Here is a 22,768-nt window from a genome sequence, read left to right as displayed (position 1 = left end):
GACCCTTCCATCACTCCAGTTTAGCTGGTGTTCTTGGCCAGCTCAGTTCCTTTCAGTTTGCTCAGTTAGAATATGCTGCTGCCTGAAAGTTGTCTATCTGTGTGGATATTAATGTTTGCTAGTTTTGGCAGTTTTATGATTTTGCTTGGGAGGTTTTTTTTGCTTTAGCTAGGCTCTGTTGCGTTATCAGATTCACGCTGAAAGTGTCTGTGCTTCCTCAAGGTGAATTAGTTGCCAAGAAAGTGTCCTCTGTGGTGTCATTTAGGCCTCAGACAAAGCAGAAGATGGATGCAATTTCTAGAACTTCCTGTTGAAGTATGTGATGAAGTCTCATCCAGCCCTGGATTAAGCAGCTGTCAGGACAGTGTTTTGATTAATTTTGACTAATTGGCTCTGACCTTTGTCCCTCCAAAACTGGTAGTGCAGGACCATCCGTAGGTCGTACAGTCTCATGTTGTATATGCACTTTCTTCCTTGACTGTGCTGCAGAGTTGGAGCTGCTGAGCCATGTAGTCAACACAAAGTCACATTTGGCTTGTGAGGCTTGTTTAACAGTGGGATTGTACCTTAACACTCAAGAAGTATTCTTTGGCTTTAAGCGAAAACATAAGTAAAAAACAATGTGCTATAAAACTGCAGTCCCCATCTTTGCTGTGTGGCACATCTGTATTGGCAGTTAATGTTTATAACAAGTTTCAAAGACTGGACATCTCACTGACTACACCTTCTCATTTGTCTTAACTGCTTATTTGTCCTGTAACTGCTGCAGCTGCTGCTGGCAGTATCCAGATAAAGACTGACAATATTTGTAATGGGGACATGGTGCCAGCATACATCTCTCTAACAGTTTCATGTACCTCCTTCCTGTTTTGCCTTCTTGGCATCATTGTTTCAGCAGTAGGATCTAGGTCTCTTTTCCATCAAGGTCTTTTCTTTTGTGTAGATGCACTCCTAAATTGGTCTCCCTTTATTGTAGCTATTACCAAATGATGAATGTATGCTGGAGTGTCTGAGAGAGACATCACTGTTAAGTTTCACAAGTACAGTAACTCAGAGGCCAGTAGCTATATTTCTAGGAAGTAGACATGTTCCTGGTTGGCTTTCAGTTTCATCCATATGGTTAAAGGTGCTTTTCTCACCATTACCAACAATGGCAGCAGATGCAAAACACTTGGCTAGTGAAGTTGTAACCATTTTTCAGATCTCCCAGGAACCAGTTCTCTTTTTATTAAGATGAACAATAAGAAAGTGTTTCAAGACCTCTTCAAAATTCTTCACAAATTATCTCCCTCTTTTTTTTTTTTTTTCATTCTAACATGTTCAGTGGCTTCCACATAACAACTCACAAAGTGGCTGGCTGACTGCTTGTTGTAAAAACAATCTGTAAAACCACTATAGGGGTGACAACCACTGTTAGAATATACATTTGGACTCAGCTGAAAGAGAAGGAACACTGTTAATTCCCCATCAGGAAATACTGTAGACCTTATGCGCATTGCTTTCACAAAGTCTTTCTCCTCTAATTCCGCAGCTGAGATGGTCTGCAGGAGACAGTGAGGGGTCAGGGAATAAAACTTCAGGTGCTGATGGCAGTAATGTCTCCTAGGTAGTGTATGAGCACTCCTTTTGCTAGAATGTGCATGCACACTGCACATCTTGACAAACAGTACTGATAACTTGTCCTTGCTGGACAGAGGTCCGTCTTCAACAGGTGTGATGAAATGGAAGCTGTTTTAGGATATAGCATAGCATGGGAAATAGCAGGTCTGAGATCTGTCCATGAAGACCAGCAGAATATGGATGACGAATGTGACTACAAGAGACAGATGTTAGAGATTACACACCCAACTATTGTTGTTTCTGGTCTCAGCCAGTGCCAGCAATGGTCTATTTATATTAACCTCCTCTGGATGGGTGCAACAAGGCACTGTCGTTAACATACAGACTGTTACAAAATACAAGATTCTGTGTTAAGACAAATTTCATAGTTAAACATGGCAATGAGTCACTAGAGGGAAGAGCAGGGAACTTCTTGTGGCAACAAAGTGTTAAATAATCAGCTAAACAGAGTGGTTCTCACCTATCTGAGGAATAAATAATTGAACGTCAAAGGGAGTGAGGCAGTCTCTATTTAATGAAGATGAAAGCTATCTCCTGGACAAGGAAGGAGTACTGTGAGATTTTGATGCAGGCTTTCTTGTGAAGGGATCTCCTTAGTAGATACAGCAAAGTAAAAGGTATGCTTAGGAAGCTGTGTACCACCCTGCCAGGAGAGGACAGTATTCTAGAGTGATAAGGGAATGAGAGAGAAATTTCTGGGTTATTTTTACTCTAAGTGGTTTAATTGTGGTTTTCCTTTCTTTTTTACTTCTGTCTTTCACAGGCATCTGTAACTGCTTTGCAGAAATTAGATGTTGTGAATAAAGTATAACATTAGAATTGTATGGTAACATACCTGCACTGGAAGGTGAGTTTTAGACAAATGGATGACACCAAAGCATTGTTCATTGAAGGTTACAGTAGATGTTTCAGTCAGGGGAATCTCAACTAGTACACTTTCTACTCAGTCCTCTCAGAGCCTTCTGCTATGTGGTAAAGAGCTGGCACCAAAGGCATGGATCCTCTGACATGCAGCAAAACACTATGACATATACTTGGATTATAAAGGTTTATAGGGGCCTTGTTACACTGCAGTGTACTGAAAAATGAGTTCTTTTTCTCCTCTATTTGTAGCCTTCTGTCAGAGAGGACTTCAGTTTTCAGTCCCGGTGAAGGCTCTGACTTCAGAGCAGTGTAGGTGTATGTCTCATGTCTCCTGTTACCAGGTTTCACAAAGCTTCCTGTTCAACAGGAAGAAACATGAAATTGTCCTGGGAAGGCCTCTGCAGTCACTGTGATGCACCAGAGGTTCACTCCCTAGCTCCTCTGAAATGTCCTGTGGAGTTTCTTTCAAGTACAGAATTTGGATCAGGATCAGAATCACCCTGTCACATCAAGGGTGTCTTCTCCAGATGCTGAAGCACCAAAATTGTCTAAGGAGACTGTACAACTTTAGCTTTGTTATAGTGGGTTACACTTTATGTAGACGTTTCTTTTTTCTTTCTTTAATCTTTAAATCCACAAAGGGATTTCTGTATCTCAACCCTAGTCTGAACTCCACTTGGTGAGAGAGTAAATGATTTCAGAGAATATGACAGGGTGTTTTCCTAGCTTACAGCAGGTGTCTCTGGCTACTGTGAAAACTGAAGTTTGTGTTTGCTCTTAATTAACTTATAATATCCCTCCTACCACAGGTTCTGTGTTATTTCTCTGTGCCTCTCCTACCCACTGAGGTTGAGCTAGGCAGTGAAGCTGAAACAGAGGGAAGAGGTTATCTACTTCAGCTCAGTCATGCAGAAATTTGAGAGGAGAAACTGATAATAACTAGAAAAAGAAAACAGCTGCTCAGTGGACAGAATGGAAGATACTTTCACAGGTAGTAATATCAAGGAAAAGCAGCCAGAAAGTGAGTGGAAGGATGGACAGGCTCATCCCCATGACACAGAGCATCCAGGAACATCCTCAGCTCTCCTCAGCTGGAGACTCCTGCTTGCAGTTTGAGTATTGCCCATGTTCCATACACCCTGGGGAGCCTGTGCAGCCAATTGCATCCAAGGATGCAGCTGCTTGGCCTCTGGCTACAGCATACTGCTGCAGGAGCTATCTTTATTCCCACCTCTGCCAGAGTCCAGAGATACCCAGACTTGGCCTACAACAAAACTCAGCCAAATGCTAGTGTTACACAGTGGCTTTTTGTTTGTTTGTTTGTTTGTTTGTTTTATTTTCTTCAAAGCTTATGTTAGGTAAAAAATGTTAACATTGCATTTTTGGTTGAAAGGCACTCTGCTGGTTCTCCTGTAGCCTGATGCCCATAAAGAGCCCAAAGCTTCTGCTTTGTTTATATACATATCTCCTATGCATTCCTATCATTCACACTCCCTCTTTTTATCCTTTCCATTATATTGTCTCCCATGCATGAGGTAGAATACAGTCACTTAACTCAGCCATATGCTAACCATATGTGGAAGCTCCAGGCACTGAGTTCACTGTCTATTCATTTAAATATTTTATTTGGACATTCCCTGAGTGGCATGTCCTTCTCTACAGCACTCCAGCTGTCCTATGTGCTCAACCAGTTGCCCAGTGAGTCACTAGGAGGCATATCCGAAAGTGGAGTAGGTTGGGACTATTCATGAAATTCAGGGTTGTGGCTGAACCCTGGGATGGGTAAGAGCACAACATAACTACCACGACACATGCTGTGTTGAGGAGTTGCAGGGGGAATCATCACCTTACAGACTGTGAGTGCTGGCAAAAGCAGGCTTTCTTGGCAAGGTTACAGCAGTTTTAGCACTTCCATCATCAACAAGAAGTGATCCGATGAGGTATGCACCATCTCAGTTGGATTGGGGGATTGTGGCTAAACATTTCTGCATCCTCAAGGCAGGGCAGGGCTGTGAGCAAAGACTCCATTTGCAGCAGGGCTGCTTTTTTACAGAGAGTCTTAAAAATAGCAAAGGCAAATTGGAAGTTGGCTAGAGGGAAAGCAAATTAAGGGGAAAGGGATCATAAATAACTATGAAGACAGTGCAGAACTGCTTGGCAGATCATACTCAAAAGGGGTTCTCAATGGTCCCTTGTCAAAGGGAAGTTCGCACAGAAGGAAATCCTGCAGGGAATTCCCTAGGCTTCTCTCTAGTCAGTAATTCCAGAAATGAATGGCATGTTGACATTGAGAGTATTTATTCAAATGTTAACTTTAAGTGAAGCTGGGAGAGAACATTGTGTTCTGCACAGAACAAGCTCAGAATTCAGAATCATCCTGCAACTGAGGACACATGCTGAAAGTGTAAGAAGCTGTTCGGTAAAGATGTGCATAAGATTGGAGATTTCATCAGAAATAAGTGACAAAGGCTGGCAATGGAGCAGCTCACAAAGATGTAGGAGCTCTTGAGGATCTGAAATTGAATCAGCAGGGTTGTGCTATTACAAAAGCAGTCAGCATTTTCCATTGTATAAAACAGGGGTGTTGTTTGTGAGGCATGAAAGTATTCCTTCAACTTTACTAGGAAATCATGAAGCCTCAGCTGGAATATTTTATCTTGTTTGAGCTCCACACTTCATGAAAAATGTAAGCCAGTTGGAAGAGTTCTGGACACTTTGTCCAGAAAAGAGTTTCGAGAATGATGAGAGATGTGGAAAACATGGCATGTGCGCAGGTGTGAAGAGATGGGGTCTATTTGCCCTAAGAAAGTGAAGATAAGAATGGGGACATGGAAGTAGGCTGTTTGCAATGCTTATGGTGACTAGAGGATACAGTAATGTGTCAGCTGCAATGCGGACAACATTAACTCTTCCTGGCTGTCTAAGCTAGTGGAGTGTGGGAGCAGGGAGTTGCCTGGGATTCAGTGTCACTGCAGATCTGTAAAAGTAGGTGGCACAAAACTGTGAAAAGTCATGTTGGCCTTTGTTTGGAGTACAGCAGAGACCAAATGACTTCTTAAAATCCCTGTCACGCCTGTTTTTTCAGTCTGTAAAGCCTAACCTATATGAAAATATTAATGTAGAGGATGACAAATATTAATGTAGAGGATGCCTGGTACTCACATGAGAGTTGTTTTTTATTCAATATTGTTGGTTTCCAATATTTTTAAATACATCATATATAACTACACTATTGGCATACAACTGCTGTTTTGCTTTTCCTGCCCCTCTAAGTCAGAAAGAACCTTAATATAAGTTGAGAAGAACATTTGCTGTGCTTCACGTCATGTGTCCTTATGTGTACATGTGCTGAATATTCCCACTATGGTTCCTCATCCTCCCTGGACAGTCCTGCCCTCCTGCTCCCTTAAAGAAGGCAGGATTATTCAGTGGTCCTGCATCCAGGACAGCAGCACCGGATGGGCTCCATGCCTTGCAGTTGATCTGCTGGGATGGGTGCACAGACAGAATCCTGGAGGGAGAATAGGCTTTGAAGAAGGTCAGGGAGTAAAAGCTATACAAATTTTGGTACAATGAGGTTCTATGCTGCTCCTCACCCTGAATCCTTTGTGTAGTTCTGCTCCTTCCTCCTGAAGATAGGAAGTATTGGATGGCCAGTCCAGTTCGACAAATGCCTTTCCAAACATGACCAACACTGCACCACCCCTGCTGCTCCAACTAGCTGTTACCATTTGTGTCCTTCCTCACAAAATGCAGAGGCCTTTGTTAGATTAAATAGGCTTTCTGCTCTCGGTGCTTGCTATTCAGACAAGGGAACTCAAGATAAGCAGTCCCAAACCTGGGGACCAATGGGATTTTTGGGGGAAGTAACATGACGATTCTTACAAGACTTCAAAATACAGCAGAACCTGCCACCATTATTCTGTCAGCTGCTTGCAACATTTAGTGCCTTTCTACATTGTGATTATTGGTCTTGTATCTTATCTGACCATACTAGCATTTCCACTGAGAGTGATCTGATTTTCATTGTCTTTACATGATAAACACAAGGAAATTGGTACTTAAATGGAAAAAAATAGAATATATGAGACAGTGTCCTTACCCAGAAAAATAATATGTTAGAAAAAAACTGTAATGAAAGATGTGGGGCAACTCTTTATTGAACAAACAGATCTGCACAGGTAAATGAGCCAGCCGACAGACAGCATGTTCTTGTGTATCTCCACCTGCTGGCCAAATCAGATGAACATTCCACATTTATTCTCTGAAGCTGATTGGACTCAAATCCTGAAGCCATTCTAAAAGCTTCCAACCCGTAAGGGTCTGCATAATGAAAAAAAAAATGTTTTCACAATATGGCCTGTTATAGGAAGGTTGAATACATTACATTTGGAATGCTGGGCATCTATTTTGTGCAACGTCTATAGCCATCATAGCTTGTAATGTCAAAACATAAGGAAAAATATAGAGATGACTAACCACTCTAAAACTCCTGGAAAGCCTTTATCTGTAGCTGTGATGGTCCTTATTTTGCAGACTTTGCATCATTCCTGTGAGGAATCATGCTGTCTGGAAGTATGATAAAGATATCTTTACTGGGATTTGGGGGGTTAAGTATCTGTACCAGCTTTCTGTTTAGAATTTGACACAACCAAGCAGGGATGATAAACTCAAGGAAGTGTGTGTAAAGGACACCCATCAAAGTCCACAGCACTGACTGGGCTCGAGGAGAGCTTACTGTAGTGCCCTTAGATACATGTATGTTTCACCATCCCCATCACTGTCTGAGTAGGGCAGGATTTGATTCACCTGTCTGAAGGTACTGTGTGAAGGTACTGTGCATGGGTGAACATCACCATTTGAACTGGATCTTCTAGTCTCACTGTTTATCAATGAAAAGAAATAATTACCTTCACCTCTCAGTTATCTTCCTGTTGTAGGCATCTAAAATAGCTAACGTGACCTACACCCTAAAAATGACTGGAAGGCCAGACAAGCACCTCTGCAGATCAGACTGGGGAAAACATTTATATGGGAGCAGGAAGTCTTACGGGTTTAGGGAATTGAAGTAGCAGAAATATGAGAAATATGACCTCTCAGGGTAGCAATGATTAAGAAAAAAAAATATGTCTGCAGAAACTTTCATTGCATAAGAAGAATCTAGAAGGTCACATGGAGGCTGGAAGGAAGTTAGTGGAAAGGCAATGGAGACTTTATAAGTACAACTTCAGAGATTATCTCTGGGAGGAGAACACCTTCCCTGTAGCACACTTTGCCTCATTCAGTTTAGCCACAACATATAGCTTATAGCAGGACAGAGAAACAGTTTAGTGTTCCTCTGAAGAGCTGTAAGCCCTGCTGAAAGCTTTTCTGTGTACTAGTATCTGTGTGTGCAGTAGTCAAAGGTTTGATGCAGCAGATGGAAGGGAAAATATTTTTTTCTGCTGATGGATCAATGAATGGGAGAGAAATGGTTACTCTGAGAAATAACTGTCTAAAGGTGAGAAGGTCCACCCCAGGCCTGCAGCACTGGATGTTCTTCGACACTATGTCCCCTGTGACCTTGCATTGGGGACATATTCTGCTTTGGATTTTTTTACCCATCAAATTTTAGACTTTAAAATCTCCCGTGTTTGGCTATCCCCACGCTTACAGTCTTCAACCTTAGCCTTACTACTCACAGCCACACAGTCCCTTGCACCTTCTGCAAGCCCTCTATGACATGCACTCAATTCATTGTTGTCCTACATTCACCACACATTCCAAGGTAAGAGGAAATGGCTATTAGAAGCCACTTGATTGTAAGCAGCCCCAGACCCTCATCCCCCTATCTTGAAGCCCCTGCTGCCCTGTAGGGAAAATTTGGGCAGGGGTATTGGTGCTTGTGACTCTGGATGGAAAGTGCAGGGTGTGCAACCCACCCTTTGCTGGCCTGGTCCTTCTCAGCATCAGGGAAGGGGCTGTCAGGATATCTGCTTCTGCTTTCTGGGGATGTAGGAGGGTGTTGGCAGCTAGAGGTGAGGGCAGTTAAGTGGGAATGGAGTCTTCACAGCCCACATGGGTGGGTTTAGGAGTCCTTTTTGCAGACAAGGGGAGAAAAAAGGTAGGAGGAGTGGAGACAGTGGCAATCACCCTTGTACTCAACTCCCAGATTTCTGAACCGACCAGACACCCCTCAGCACTCCAATTCCCTTATTTGCTTTAGAAGAAAATTAGAACATGGGAGTTCTTGTTATTTCTTCCTCATCAGAACTGTACTGCTCTTTCCATTGTTTTTACCTCACCAAACAGTGGTGGTCTCCATCCCTGGGGAGTCAGCTCTCCATCTGCACTCCTGTTGGGCTCAAAGTTCAGCTCCCGCGTTGACCTGTTGGGAGAAACATGAAATAAGGCCTCCAGAAACTGCCAGTTATCTTATGGCCTTCATATTTCAAGTGAACTGGTTCAAGTCCTGGCTTGATAAACATTCCATTGCTCTATGCAGGCTCTTCTATCTTTGCCTGTGACTAAGATGAGGAGTTATTATTGTGCATGATCTTAACGAATGAGGAACTGCTATTGTGTGTTATCTTACTGAAGAGAAGCCATGAAGTGCTTAAGTGAAGCGCTCTAGACCCCTATTGGGTCCTCAGGACCTGTGTCCATTTTCTCAGTTCAGCTGAGATTGCTATTTGCTCCTGTGTACAAGGATGTCCCATCTGTTCCCTTCCCAAGACAGGTACCATTGCAGCAACTCAGCTAGAAGCTCTGTTGTTGTGCTGGAATTACAGGAAATAAATGTTTCCAGGCTGGTCCGGGTTGCAAAATCACAGTGTGTGAAGCTTTCAAAACTTCTCATGTATATGAGCTGATGGGAGGACTGTGAATAGGAAGATATCCTGTCTGAGACAGAGTGCAAAATAGACAGGGTGCTGATGCTTACATTCAATGTTGAGCGCTTCTGAACAACCTGTGGGTAATTTGGAGGCAGGTGTAGGTAAGGTGAAAAGATTTCTGCCCTGAATATCTCCTACCTGAAAGTCCCCATCAAAGAACTGCATTTGTTTACATGTTGCTATTTCACAGAGTTGGCAGGTGGCTTCTAGCTGGCATTTTTCACAGCCCAAAGCAAGAAAACTAGCACTGCAGCTTTTTGGCTGCATTTCTACACAGTGCTTCAAATTTAGTTCAGGCAGTGTTAGGACTGCTCTTACCTTCATGCAGTTTTATTAGGGCTGAGCCTCTCCCCTGTAGCCTTAGGGCTACACTGCCATCACCTGAAAGAAATGGGTATTTATATAGTAATTCCCTAGTATGACATTTTCTTATCAATAATAATTGCAGTTTTGTGTTGTGATTTCAAATGAGAGAATATGTGAGTCCATGCAGAGGGAGACATGATGGGGAAGGACAGGAAAGCAAAGGAGTCAAGAAGCTAAGCAGCAGTCAGGGTAGGAGGGTAGAGGTGCTATCTGATTTCTGAAAGGTGTAAGGAATAGCGTAGCCTCTTAAATTCATCTTCTTTGCATAGATAATATTTATCCATCTTTAAAAAAAGTGGAGAGAACAATCTCCTTTGCTTTAACATTCAGTTAATCCTCTTTTTGATATGAGAGTGTAGTAAGGCATTGGCTGAATGGTGCTGGCAGAGCAGATGAGACTGCATATAACCTGGATTGTAACAGAATGTGGAGAAATTTCTAGGCTGCAGGGCATGGGTGGTCTTGGAGTGTTTTTTGAATGGAGAGCCTTAGAATTAGATTGCCATGCTGAGTTTGAATGCACTGTGTGCCCAGAGTGCACAGTTACTATGTCATTAGCCCTATGGTTGCTCACTGTCTTTGGGAGTGGTTTACTACTGTGTGTGGGTGGTAGATTCAGCTGGAAAATATTTGACTATGCAGAAGAAATTCTCAGATGTGCTGCAGCTGTGATACCTCTTGCATTAGTCAAACAATAGTACTCCATCTACGTTGTCCATCACATTAAAGATGACACATACTTATGACACAAGTGTTTGTGTGGCTTTCTGTCGTCTTGCTTTCTCAGCTGAGGTCAGCCTTACATGGTGTGTTCTTATTTCCAGGCTTTTCTTGTCTACAATGTTATGTTCTTCCCATTTACTGAACAGCTTTTTTCTTCCTGGAAAGCAAGAAGTCTGCTTTCATATTATCTTGATCCTGATTAAGGCCCATTTATTCTCATCATCACAAAAATCACCACTAAAATGCCACCTGCAAAACCAAGTTTTAGGACATGGACTTTCAAGCAGTCTGAAAGGTGTAGCGGCAAGTAGTTATTTCCTTGAAAGGAATCTTGAGAAGTCCAACGCTTCAGAGGCTCAGGAAAGTTTTCTCTGTCTGCCTGAAAAAATAGATACTACCTAGTATTCTTCTTGTACCACCAGCCATCTTTTACCACTGACTTGACTAACCCACCTTGGAATCTACAGCTGGAATGTCCATGGCTCTTTGCCCTTCTTGCACCTTGTCCACGGGCCATTGTCATGAATGGTGCCTGGCATAACATATACAGATAAGAGATGGTAACAGTGTTTGTGGTCATGTTTTATGCAGTACCATTGCCATTAGGACACTTGTTTGGTCAGAGAATACCCACAGAAACTCAAAGGGGCTTTTGCATGTCTTGAGGTTCTCCATCCTAAAATATATAATTCACTACATCTATGTCTCCTAGCTTCTATGCAATGCCAGAGCTGAGAGCACTGTAACATTAGGATGTCACAAGCTCAACTATCCTTTTCTAAGACACATAATTTTAAAGGATTGTAAGCGCACTAAAAGGAAGCCTCCCTGCTGCACTATAATAAGCTAGACCTTAATCAAGAACATGAAAGCAATTTTAATAATGCTGCATTTCATTGGGTAATTGGAGTGTGACAACAGACTAAGCAGGAGACGTTTCTGACCTGCAATCGTACAATGATGTTTGCATTTTCACTGATTTTGTTGTGAGAGAGGGAGAAAAGTGGGTCTGTACAGTGACCATTCTCCAGAGGAAGTGCATGCGAGATCTATGCTGACAGCCTGAGCACAGCCTGGAAAGAATCCAGCTAAGGGTGACTCTAAAGCTGGTTGGTCATTTTGTAACTTCCAACCTTTACCAAATCTTGAACTCTTTATTTTGACAGAGTAAACAAGAATTATTTTATCTTTGCTCGGTTAGAAAGCAACAGCAAAGCAAGCTGAAAACATGTTGTTTCTTTGAGGGAGATGGCCCAGAAGTTCCCTTAGATAGGCGTATTCCTGGAGCTCCTGCCTAGCACACCTTGTCGTGTACCTGAGCACATCAGCCTGAAACTCAATGAAGTCAGGTGCAATTCATTACAGGGACTCTTTCCTGTAAGACAACAAGTTCTACAACACCGGAAAACAGTGAGGATGTTCACCATTTACAGACAAATTTTAGTTCTTCTCAGTTGCTGGTTGCCAGACCTGAAGTAAGAGATCAGTGGATGGAAGGAACATAACCACATCATTCTCTAGTATTTCCTCTGCCTACATATTTTTCTAGCTCTCTGAGAGAGTTAGGGAGTTTGGATGGATTTAGTCTGTAGGCTGGGCTTTTTGTTTTGTATCTCACCAGCCATAGTCAATACCTACTCCAACTAAACTTAAGAACTGCAGCTGAGACAGTAAGTCCTCTATGGAGATGACTAAGAGATGTCAAGCATTTCTACTATGTCTTTTCTCTTACAGATAAAACCTCCTAGTGACAGTTTCCCTGTGATACAGAATGCCCTAGCTAAAGGGTGGTGTAGTAACCTTACCCTGGTAAAGTGGCCTAAAACCTAGAAAAGCAAAGTGTGTCTCAGTAAATGCTGGAAACAGCATTATTATCACTACCACACTTGCAACATAGGGTCACTTTTGTCTGGCATATTGTTTGCAAAAGGAAGTGCATGGTACTCAGTGCTCATTTTAAAAGATACTTTGAAAGACGAAATAAGGACTGTTGTCAGCAGCTTCTCCCATACTGCTGGAATAGTAACAAGCACCTCTTCTGTCAACACATAGACATAAAATTTCAAGAACTCTTCCATAATCGTGTCTCCATGGCAACATTTAAGGCTGGAGAATAAAAACTATATTGCAGCCTCAGTCTCTTTGGAGGCTGCAGGGTAGGATGGAGCTGGATTTCAGTTCTGACATGGCAACTCCTGCTGAAATAGTTCATGTCCCACACAGTGCTCTGCTTTAAGCACTTAAGAGATTGAATCTCATGTTTCATGCAGGTGCAGGGAGATTTGCATCTGTCAGTTCTGCATGCTTTTCCTGTCTCTAATTTAAAATAAGTATGAGGATGGAAGTAAAGATCAGGGCCTTGGGAGGCCCCTGGGCTAATGTTACTTTGCAGTGCAATGAGAAGACACCATGTTGTTGACAAACTCATGCACAGACTGGCTGGTTGGGCCTTTTAAGCTGATGTTACCATAGCCCTATAGTGTTCAGTACTGCAGGGCTCACTGGGCCAAAATGGTGGAGCACAAGAGAAGCAGCTGCTGTGATAAATCAGGAGATTCTTTATGCTGTAGTCTGCAGGAGGTCAGCAAGGGAGAGACAGGATGAATTGATGCAAAGGTCAGACCTTCATGTTTAAACTAAACAAAATCTCCTTGTGCTATGTGCCCTGTATGGAACCAGAGGAAAATATTTTCACTGTACTCTCAATTCACCCATTCCTTCTGCTTCTACAGTTTTGAATGTTTTACTCCAGTCTCAGGGCATTGTGAGTGATTTCCTCTCCTCACACGCACAAGCCTACCGATTCCTCTTGCCTTAGGGCTGTTTTCCCCCACAATATCAAGGAATGAAGTGCCATTAAACTGTTTCTGATTCATCACAAATGTGGGAAAGATTTTAGCAAGAAAGGGGAGGTAAGAAATAAAAGCACTCCCATCGGTTTGTTTCTTTCTGCCTAGGTGAGGTGTGTTTCCAGAAAGCCAGATAGAGTGTGTGTTGTGGTTCTGCTCGAGTGGGCAGCCAGGCTCCACCACAGCCGCTCTCTCACTCCCCCTCCTCAAAGAGGAATGGGGAGAAAATATGATGAAAAGGGCTCAAAGGTTGAGATAAGGACGAGAAGATCACTCAGTAATTATTGTAACGGGCAAAACAGACTTGGCATAGGGAGATAGTAAGATTTATTGTTTATTACTAACAAGCTAGAAAAGTGAGAAACAAAGGAAAGAAAGGAAAAGCACCTTCCCCCCACCCCATCCACCCTCTTCCACCTCCTCCCCCTGAGCGGCGCAGGGGAATGGTGGTTATGGTCAGTCTACAGCGCTTCTTCTCTGTCGCTCCTTCTCGGTCACTCTCATCCCCTGTGCTGTGGGGTCCCACCCACGGGATGCAGTCCTTGATGAACTGATCCAGTGTGGGCTTCCCACAGGCAGCAGCTCTTCCAGAACTGCTCCAGATATGGGTCCATACCACAGGGTCCAACCGTCAGGAGCAAACTGCTCCAACCTGGATCCCCCACGGGCAGCAGCTTCTGCCAGGTCACCTGCTCCTGCGTGGTCTCCTCTCCACGGGCTACAGGTCCGGCCCGGAATCTGCTCTGGCAGGGGTCTTTCACAGGTGGCAGCCTCCATCGGTGCAGGGCCACCTGCTCCACCGTGGTCTCCTCCACGGGCTGCACCGTGGAACCCTGCTCCACTGTGGTACTCTGTGGGCTGCAGGGGGACATCCTGCTTCACCATGGTCCTCACAACAGGCCGCAGGGGACTTCTGCTCCGGAGCCTGGAGCATCTCTCCCCCTTCTTCTTCACTGACCTTGGTGCCTGCAAGATTGTTCCTCACTCCTCTCACTCTCCCAGCTGCTGTGTGGTGCAGCATTTTTTTCCCTGTCTTAAATATGCTCTCAGAGGCACAAACAACATCGCTTATTGGCTCGGCTCTGGTCAGCAGCAGGACCTTTATCTAACATGGGGCAGCTTCTAGATTCTTCTCACAGAAACCACCCCTATGGCCCCCTGTTACCAAAACCTTGCCACGTAAACCCACTACAGTGTGTCAGCTTCAAGCAGCCTGGAGGTTTGGACAGTGGAGAGCATTATTATGCAGTTAAAGGAAAGCTGTTTACAAAGTAGGCCTGTTCGCACTCCTTTTGACTCCTGGGTCCAACCAAGTTTTGCACTTTGGGGAGCCACAGACAGGCAGCAAATCTTGCAGAAAGCCTGTAAATATGCAAGGAAAGAATAGGAGGTCTGCAAACTGTCTACACAGACAGGTGATTCCTACATGGCACCAGTGAGTGCAAAGTGAGTGAAAAAAAAGACGGGGTAAGACTGGGCAGGCTGTTTTACCTTACCACAAATATCACTTCTAATTCTGCATCTTATCAGGAACAGTGTGAGAAGCTTGCAGGGTTTCTTCTTGTGGCATTGAGGAGTGACAGGAGAAAATTTAATTTGCTGTTCTTCATCCACGTCAGAGTGACATGTGCATCTTATCACAGAATCATAGAATAGCTTGGGCTGAAAGGGCATTAAAGATCATCTAGTTCCAAACCCTCTGCCATGGGCAGGGACACCTCCCACCAGGCCAGGTTACTCAAAGCCCCATCCAACCTGGCCTTGAGCATTTCCAGGGATGGGGCATCCGCAGCTTCTCTGGGCAATCTGTTCCAGTGTCTCACCACCCTCAGAGTACAGAATTTCCTCCTTATATCTAATGTAAACCTACCCTTGTTTAGTTTAAAGCCATTACCCGTTGTCCTATCACTACACTACCTGTCAAAGAATCCCTCCCCAGCTTTCCTGTAGGCGAGATCCTGCACAGCTTTACAATATTTGATCCAGACACTGTATTTGGAGCTGCTCAACATTACAGTTTTCTTGCTGTTAAAACTAGAACAAACTCAAAACCTATCTATAAAGATGTGAGATAGCACCAGCAGTTGGGTGACACCTAGTACCTGACACAGAACCTTAAGACAAGGGAAAGTTTCTGTACAGTAAACAGACCCAGAGATCCTCTAGCTGACTCTGTCCCATTCTCAGTTTGGCCAATGAAACTATGGAGCATGTAGCTCCTAAAATGGCACTACAACATAACACCATGCAGCGCTACTAAACCTATTCCTGAAAGCAATATGAATACACTCAGGGAATATTATGCAAACTTAAGGCTTATGATTAATGTTTGGCTTATGCTGCATTTTCAAACTGTAAACCAGCTAATCAGCTGCTTTGACCTCAGAGGATTAATGGAGAAGGGACACAAAATGTCCTCTTCAGCTGTTACACGTTGATCCAAAAATCACCCACACTGGGGCCTCTTCAGAAGTTGTGTTTCCTGACTAACATAGAGACACAGAGCATGTGTCTCTGAAGGCCTGACACATCATGCCATTTCTCATTCTGCCAAAAAGATGCAAATTGAGCTTTTTTTTTTTTTTTCCCCCAAAAAAACAGGTTTCTGCTTTCATTTGGGAGAAAATGCTTAACCACATTCGTGAAAACCATCTTTTGTTCTGTTGTCATGCATACGTTGGGTCTTGGAACTATTTTTGCTCTTGCTATATCATTTCTGTGTAGACACAGCTTATGTGTTAGGATTGAATGGAGGGCAGGGACAGGTGACGTAGTGGGGGCCACCTGACCAGGAAGACCGAGAGGATGATAACCTCTACTGATAGATAGGAGCAGCCTCATGTGCACAAGCTATGGTCCTCATGGGGGAATTCAATCAACTGATTATCTACTGGGGGGACAGCACAGCAGGGCATAAGCAATCCAGGAGATTCCTGGATTGCACTGTTGATAACTTTCTTCTCCAAGTGATAGAGGAACCAATAAAGGAGAGGTGCTATGCTGGACCATGTTCTCACCAGGGGGAATGTAAATCTCAAGGGCAGCCTTGGCTACAGTGACCATGAAAAGGTGAAATTCCAGATCCTTAGGGCAGTGAGTAGGGTGCACAGCAAAATCATTATCCTGGACGTCAGGAGAGCAGACTTTGGCCTGTTCAGCATTCTGCTTGTTGAGTACCATGGGGGGAAGAGAGTCCCAAGAAAGCTGGTTGATGTTTGAAGGTCACCTCATCCAAGCTCAAGAGTGATGTGTCCCAGCAAAGAGGAGCTCAGGCAAAAATGCCAGGAGGCCTGCATGGATGAACAAGAAGCTCCTGGACGAAGTCAAACACAAAAAGGAAGCCTACAGATGGTGTAATCAAGGACAGGTAGCCTTGGATGAATAGAGATGTTGTTTGCGCAACTAGTGATCATGTTTGGAAAGCTAAAGCCCTGATAGAATTAAATCTGGCCAGGGACATAAAGGGCAACAAGAAAGACTTCTACGAAGTATGCAGTGATAAAAGGAAGACTAGGGAAAATGAGGGCCCACTCCAGAAGGAAATAGAAGACCTGGTCACCCAGGATATGGAGAAGGCTTAGGTGACTTTTTTGTCTTCACCAGCAAGTGCTCTAGCCACACTACCCAAGTTGCAGGGACTGGGAGAATGAAGAACTACCCACTGTAGGAAAAGAACAGGTCTGAAACAGTCCAAGGAACCTAAATGTGCACAAGTCCATGGGACCTGATGCGATGCATCCGAGGCTCCTAAGAAAACTAGCAGATGAGGTTGCTAAGCCACCATCCATCGTAATTGAAAAGTTGTGGCAGTCTGTTGAAGTTCCCAGTGACTGGAAGAGTCACTGGGAACATAACCCCCATTTTTAAAAACAGAAAAAAGGAAGGTCTGGGGAACTACAGGCCGGTTAGTCTCACATCTGTTCCTGGCAAGATCATGGAGCAGATCCTCCTGGAAACCATGCTAATTCACATGGAAAACAGAGAGGTGAGTGATGACAGCCAGCATGACTTCACTAAGGACAAATCACGCCTGACAAATTTGGTGGCTTTCTATGATGGAGTTACAGCTTAGGTGGATAGGGAAAGAGCAGCTAATGTCATCTACTTGGATGTGTGCAAAGCATTTGACACTGACCCGCATTACATCCTTATTTGTAAATTGAAGAGACATAGATTTGATGTATGGACCATTGAGTGCATAAAGAACTGTCTGGATGGTTATACTCAAAAGAGTTGCGGTCAACAGCTCAATGTCCAGGTGAAGACTGGTGACAAGTGGTGTTCTCAGGGGTCAGTGTTAGGCCTGGCATGATTTAACATCTTGGTGACATGGACAGTGGGATTGAATGCACCCTCAGCAAGTTTGCCAATGACACCAAGCCGTATGGTGCGGTCAACACACGTGGGGGAAAGGGATGCCATCCAGAGGGACCTGGACAAGCTTGAGAGTTGGGCCTACATGAACATTATGCAGTTCAACAAGGCCAAGTTCAAAGTCCTGCACCTGGGTTGGGGCAATCCCAAGCACAAATACAGGCTGGGTGGAGAATGGATTGAGAGCAGCTGAGGAAAAGGACTTGGGGGTGTTGGCTGACAAGAAGCTTGACATGAGTTCTGAGTCTTGGGAAGAAGGGGAGAGAGTGCAAAGCAAGAAGCAGGGTATGTGTCTTCAAGGATGTGAGCATGATAGGTTTGGGAGGATGGCACCTTCCCCCATCTGGGATCTGGAGTTCCTGAAGTAAGGACTTTGGGATCCCCTTTCCTGAAATTAAGAACCTGAAGCAACCCTTGAATACATCTGCATGTGTATGTATGTGAATGAATGTATATATGAAGAGAGAGGAAATGGTTCTTCCTTCTTTACCCAGTAGCCCTGTTATAGTTCTTGAAGAATATGTTGCCATCTTTTTTGTTGCTCAAATAAGCATTTATTTAGGATAGGGAGCCTTATGTGCCACCCATACAAGTGTTGACTGACAGCCCCTATGCTGTTACACACAAAGGCTTTCTCAGTATCTCCTGTCCTGTTGCCACTTGCCCATTTCCATCCAGAATATTGAGAGAGGTAGGATTTCAGGCTTTGGCAGGATTGGCTGTTGGTTGGATTCTGAGAATCACAGTTTGAAACGAAGTGGTCAATGCAGTTCTTTGACTTGATTACACTAACTTGCTTATTTTCTTAGTTAATTGATAGGCAGTAGTATTTATTTTTGTTTGATGCTAATATATATATTTATTTTCTAAAGGAATGTTGCTGTCTTGGGCTTTTGAGCTAGACTTTTAAAGAAGTTGCTGTTCTAACTCCACTATGCCATTTGCAACTTCTGTGAAATTTTGCAATTAAATACTCTATGCTTTGCATGTGGCCAAAGATAATTTTGCATTTGATGAGAAAATAGGCAGAATGGTTAAACTAGAGGAGAATAAGAAGAAAAAAGCAGCAGCAGCAGTCTTTTGAGTATTAAAAGTGGTGTGACATAGAACCAAGCAGAAAAAGAAAATTTTGCAAGGGAAATAGCTTTTTTGAGGGGAAAAAAGTGCTGTGGTCTGTGTTTACATCACTAAAACTATGTCTTTGAGTTGCATTCCATGCGAAGAACAGGTCGAAAGGCAATTCCACTGTTTGGTCTTTGTTCCCAGGATAAGAGGCATAGCTGTCTGTGCTGCAGTTGCTGTGGGTGGGCAGGTCTCCTTGTCTGCACGGGGCTGCAGACAGGGTCCTGGGCTTGATTTAACTACACTTGGAAATGCTTTCTGCATAGATTGTGATCTCTGCATGCAGCTGTATCTTGCTATCCTGCTGAGTGTGGCCCTGGCGTACACCTGCACTGGAAGAACTGGTGATGCTACTCTGAATCTATTTCCACTGATCCTAGCAGGCTGCCAAGTGAGTGGGGGCTGGAAAGCAAGGCAGGAAGATAAGGGAAGAGATGGCGAGTGCAGAGAGGTGCAAACACCTTACTCATGGGGTACCTGGATCAGAGAACACTGAGAGTCAGACCCATTTGTACATATCATAGACATGTAACTCTGCTGGGTGTACTAGGCCTCCATCATCCTTACATTGCTGTTTCCCTTCAACAGAAACAACCTGGGAGCGGCCAAGCAGCATGCCTGGGACTCCAAAGAGCCCTGTGACACAGAAGAATCTTGCAGGTACTGTTTGTTGCCATGCCTGACCACTGCCTTGGGTGAATCTCTTTCTCTACAAGTTAGCAAAGCAACTGAAAATGCTGTGATTGAATGGGATTTATATTTAATGTACACAATTGTGTGGCAGAGCAAATGTGGTGAGGCTTTCCCTTCTGATACATCTCACCTGCTGTTTCCTAACTGACGCATCTTCTGGCCTGTCTGAAGTGCCTGCTCAGACCTGAGGTGGCTCCTTCCTTGGAGCAATGAGACAGTTGGTGGCCCAGCAAGGCACTGGAGCTGCAGGCTTCAGGAGAGAAGGACTTACTGCCTTTTCCAGTCCTGCTTTCTGCAGGCTCTTGAGGGAACATGGGCACAAGGAAGTCTTGCAGCATGTGGTAGCTACATTTCTGTCAGCTGATAATAATGCAGTCCAAAGGAACGTTTTTTGCCAAAATTTTTCAAACTGATGCCTGTCTTTACTGGCTGAGCCAAGTGGGAAGCATGCTTTAAGGATGCACATCTTGTTGTAACCAAAGGATTTGTAACATAGCTGTGTATCTTCATTTAAGCCTACTATGAACGTTATTCTTTACTCACTATTTTCTAAAAGTAAAGCACCCTACACCTGTGTACGTAAATCATAAACATCTTACAAAGCTTGCTTTCTTGAAATTAACAGTCCGTCTTCATTAAACCAGTGCTTTTACATAGACTAATTCTTCAAACACATCATTTTACCAGACTTGGCTATGGGAACTGTTTGAGTTTTGGTCCATTGATGGTGGTCCGTCCATCACTCGGTGGTTAAGAAATTGGCTGGATGGTCACACTCAAAAGAGTTGCGGCCAACAGCTCCATGTCCAAGTGGAGATCAATAACAAGTAGTGTTCCTCAGTGGTCAACGTTGGGACCGGCACTGTTTAACATTTTTGTGGGTGACATGGACAGTGGGATTGAGTGCACCCTCAGCAAGTTTGCCAATGACACCAAGCTGTGCAGTGCAGCTGACATGCTCTGGAGGGAAGGGATTCCATCCAGTGTGACCAGGACAGACTTGAGAGTTGGGCCTGTGCAAATCTCATGCAGTTCAGCAATGCCAAATGCAAGGTCCTGTACCTAGGCCAAGGCAATCTCAAGCACAAATACAGGCTGGGTGGAAAACGTATTAAGAGCAGCCCTGAGAAGGACTTGCAGATGTTGATTGACGAGAAGCTTGCCATGAGCTGGCAGTGCGTGCTTGCAACCCAGAAAGGCAACTGCATCCTGGGCTACATCAAAAGAAGCATGGCCAGCAGGGTAAGGAAGGTGATTTTCCCCTTCTACTCTACTAAGATCCCACGTGGAGCCCTGCATTCAGCTCTGGGACCCCTAGCACCAGAAGGACATGGAAGTATTAGGAGAGTCCAGAGGAAGGCCACAAAGATGATCAAGGGGTTGGAGAACCTCTCCTACAAAGACAGGCTGAGAGAGTTGGGGCTGTTTAGCCTGGAAAAGAAATGGCTCCAGGGAGACCCTATAGCTACTTTCCAATACCTAGAGGAAGCCTACAGGAAGGCTTTGGAGGGACTCTTTGTCAGGGAGTCAGGGAGTATAGTGAAAGGACAATAAATAATAACTTTAAACTAAAAGAGGGTAGGTTTACATTAGGAATAAGGAGGAAATTCTTTACTCTGAGGGTGGTGAGACACTGGAACAGATTTCCCAGAGAAGCTGCGGATGCCCCATCCCTGGAAATGCTCAAGGCCAGGCTGGATGGGGCTTTGAGTAATCTGGCCTGGTGGGAGGTGTTCCTGTCCACGGTAGGGGTTTGGAACTAGATGATCTTTAATGCCCCTTTCAGCCCAAACCAGTCTATGCTCCTATGACTTGGGGCCTCTTTTCCTTGACTCTTCCAACTCAGTTAACTCCTGTCATAACTGCTGATAAAAGCCTACTGCAAGATGCTGAGAGGAGAATGGGCCTGTGTGCTAATCTTCAGTAGAGTACATGCATTTATATTCAATTATATGATTAGTTTTTAAAATGTGTAGTTATGCATTTGCTACCTACAGCAAGCCTGCTCACTCTTCATGTTCTTACAGTGAATGGCTACCACATTTCTGGGACGCCAGTACACCAACTAGACTCTGGTCATAGGAGCCTCCGGAAAGCCAGTGGGGAACCCCAGGTAAGTTTTGGGGAAAAAATCCAAGCAGTGGTACAAAGTCATATGTGGGTGTTTGCTTAAGTAGTTTAGGAGTCTGTCAGAGTAGGATGTTTAAAGGCATTTTCTTTAAAAAAATCTGTCATATTCATTACATCTAGAAAAGTCAGTCTTTATGTCTAACTGGCAAAACAATGCAAAATGCCAAAATACTTTGAATTTTTGTGCCCTATCACTCCTTTCTGAAAAATCCCTCAGGATTCTGAAAAATCCCTTCAGTCACTGTTAACGACCCTCCAAAATTTCCTGCCCTTCTAGCCTAAAATGTGGGCCTACCTCTAGATGTGCAGATCTGTCCATGTCTTTCTCATTGTATTTTCTTGCAGCTCGTGGTGGTTTTACCAGGGTGGGCAGCCAAGTTCCACCACAGCTGCTCTCTCACTCACCCTCCTCAAAGAGGAAGGGGAAGAAAATATGATGCAAAAGGGCTCAAGGGCTGAAATTAGGACAGGGAGATCGCCCAGTAATTATGATGGGCAAAACAGTCTCAGCATAGGGAGACAGTAAGATTTATTGCCTATTACTAACAAGCTAGAAAAGTGAGAAACAAAGGAAAGAAACTAAAAACGCCTTCCCCCAATCAGCCCTCTTCCACTTCCTCCCCCTGAGCGGCACAGGGGAACAGGGGAATGGGGGCTGTGGTGAGTCCATAGCGCTTTGTCTCTGCCGCTCCTTCTCGGTCACTCTGATCCCCTGTGCTGTGGGGTCCCTCCTGTGGGATGCAGTCCTTGCCGAACTGATCCAGCTTGGGCTTCCCACAGGCAGCAGCTCTTCCAGAACTGCTCCAGATATGGGTCCATACCACAGGGTCCAACCGTCAGGAGCAAACTGCTCCAACCTGGATCCCCCACGGGCAGCAGCTTCTGCCAGGTCACCTGCTCCTGCGCGGTCTCCTCTCCACGGGCTACAGGTCCGGCCCGGAATCTGCTCTGGCAGGGGTCTTTCACAGGTGGCAGCCTCCATCGGTGCAGGGCCACCTGCTCCACCGTGGTCTCCTCCACGGGCTGCACCGTGGAACCCTGCTCCACTGTGGTACTCTGTGGGCTGCAGGGGGACATCCTGCTTCACCACGGTCCTCACCACAGGCCGCAGGGGACTTCTGCTCCGGAGCCTGGAGCACCTCTCCCCCTCCT

General features: G+C 44.5%; 1 protein-coding gene across 7 annotated transcripts in view; it reads left to right on the top strand.

Annotated features, from left to right (window-relative positions):
- The window catches only part of GAS7 (growth arrest specific 7), a 110,577-nt gene that overhangs the window by 44,109 nt on the left and 43,700 nt on the right, over positions 1-22,768 (top strand). For all 7 annotated transcript variants that reach the window (XM_084492556.1, XM_084492557.1, XM_084492555.1 and 4 more), the window contains 2 exons: positions 19,382-19,453; positions 21,514-21,599. In XM_084492556.1, coding sequence (XP_084348682.1) covers positions 19,382-19,453; positions 21,514-21,599 — 158 coding nt within the window. The remainder of the gene's footprint in view (positions 1-19,381; positions 19,454-21,513; positions 21,600-22,768) is intronic.

The sequence above is a fragment of the Aythya ferina genome, assembly GCF_964211825.1.
Source record: "Aythya ferina genome assembly, chromosome: 18".
NCBI lineage: Eukaryota > Metazoa > Chordata > Aves > Anseriformes > Anatidae > Aythya > Aythya ferina.
The sequence above is the reverse complement of the archived record's forward strand: the minus strand, read 5'-3'. Positions and strand labels throughout refer to the sequence as shown.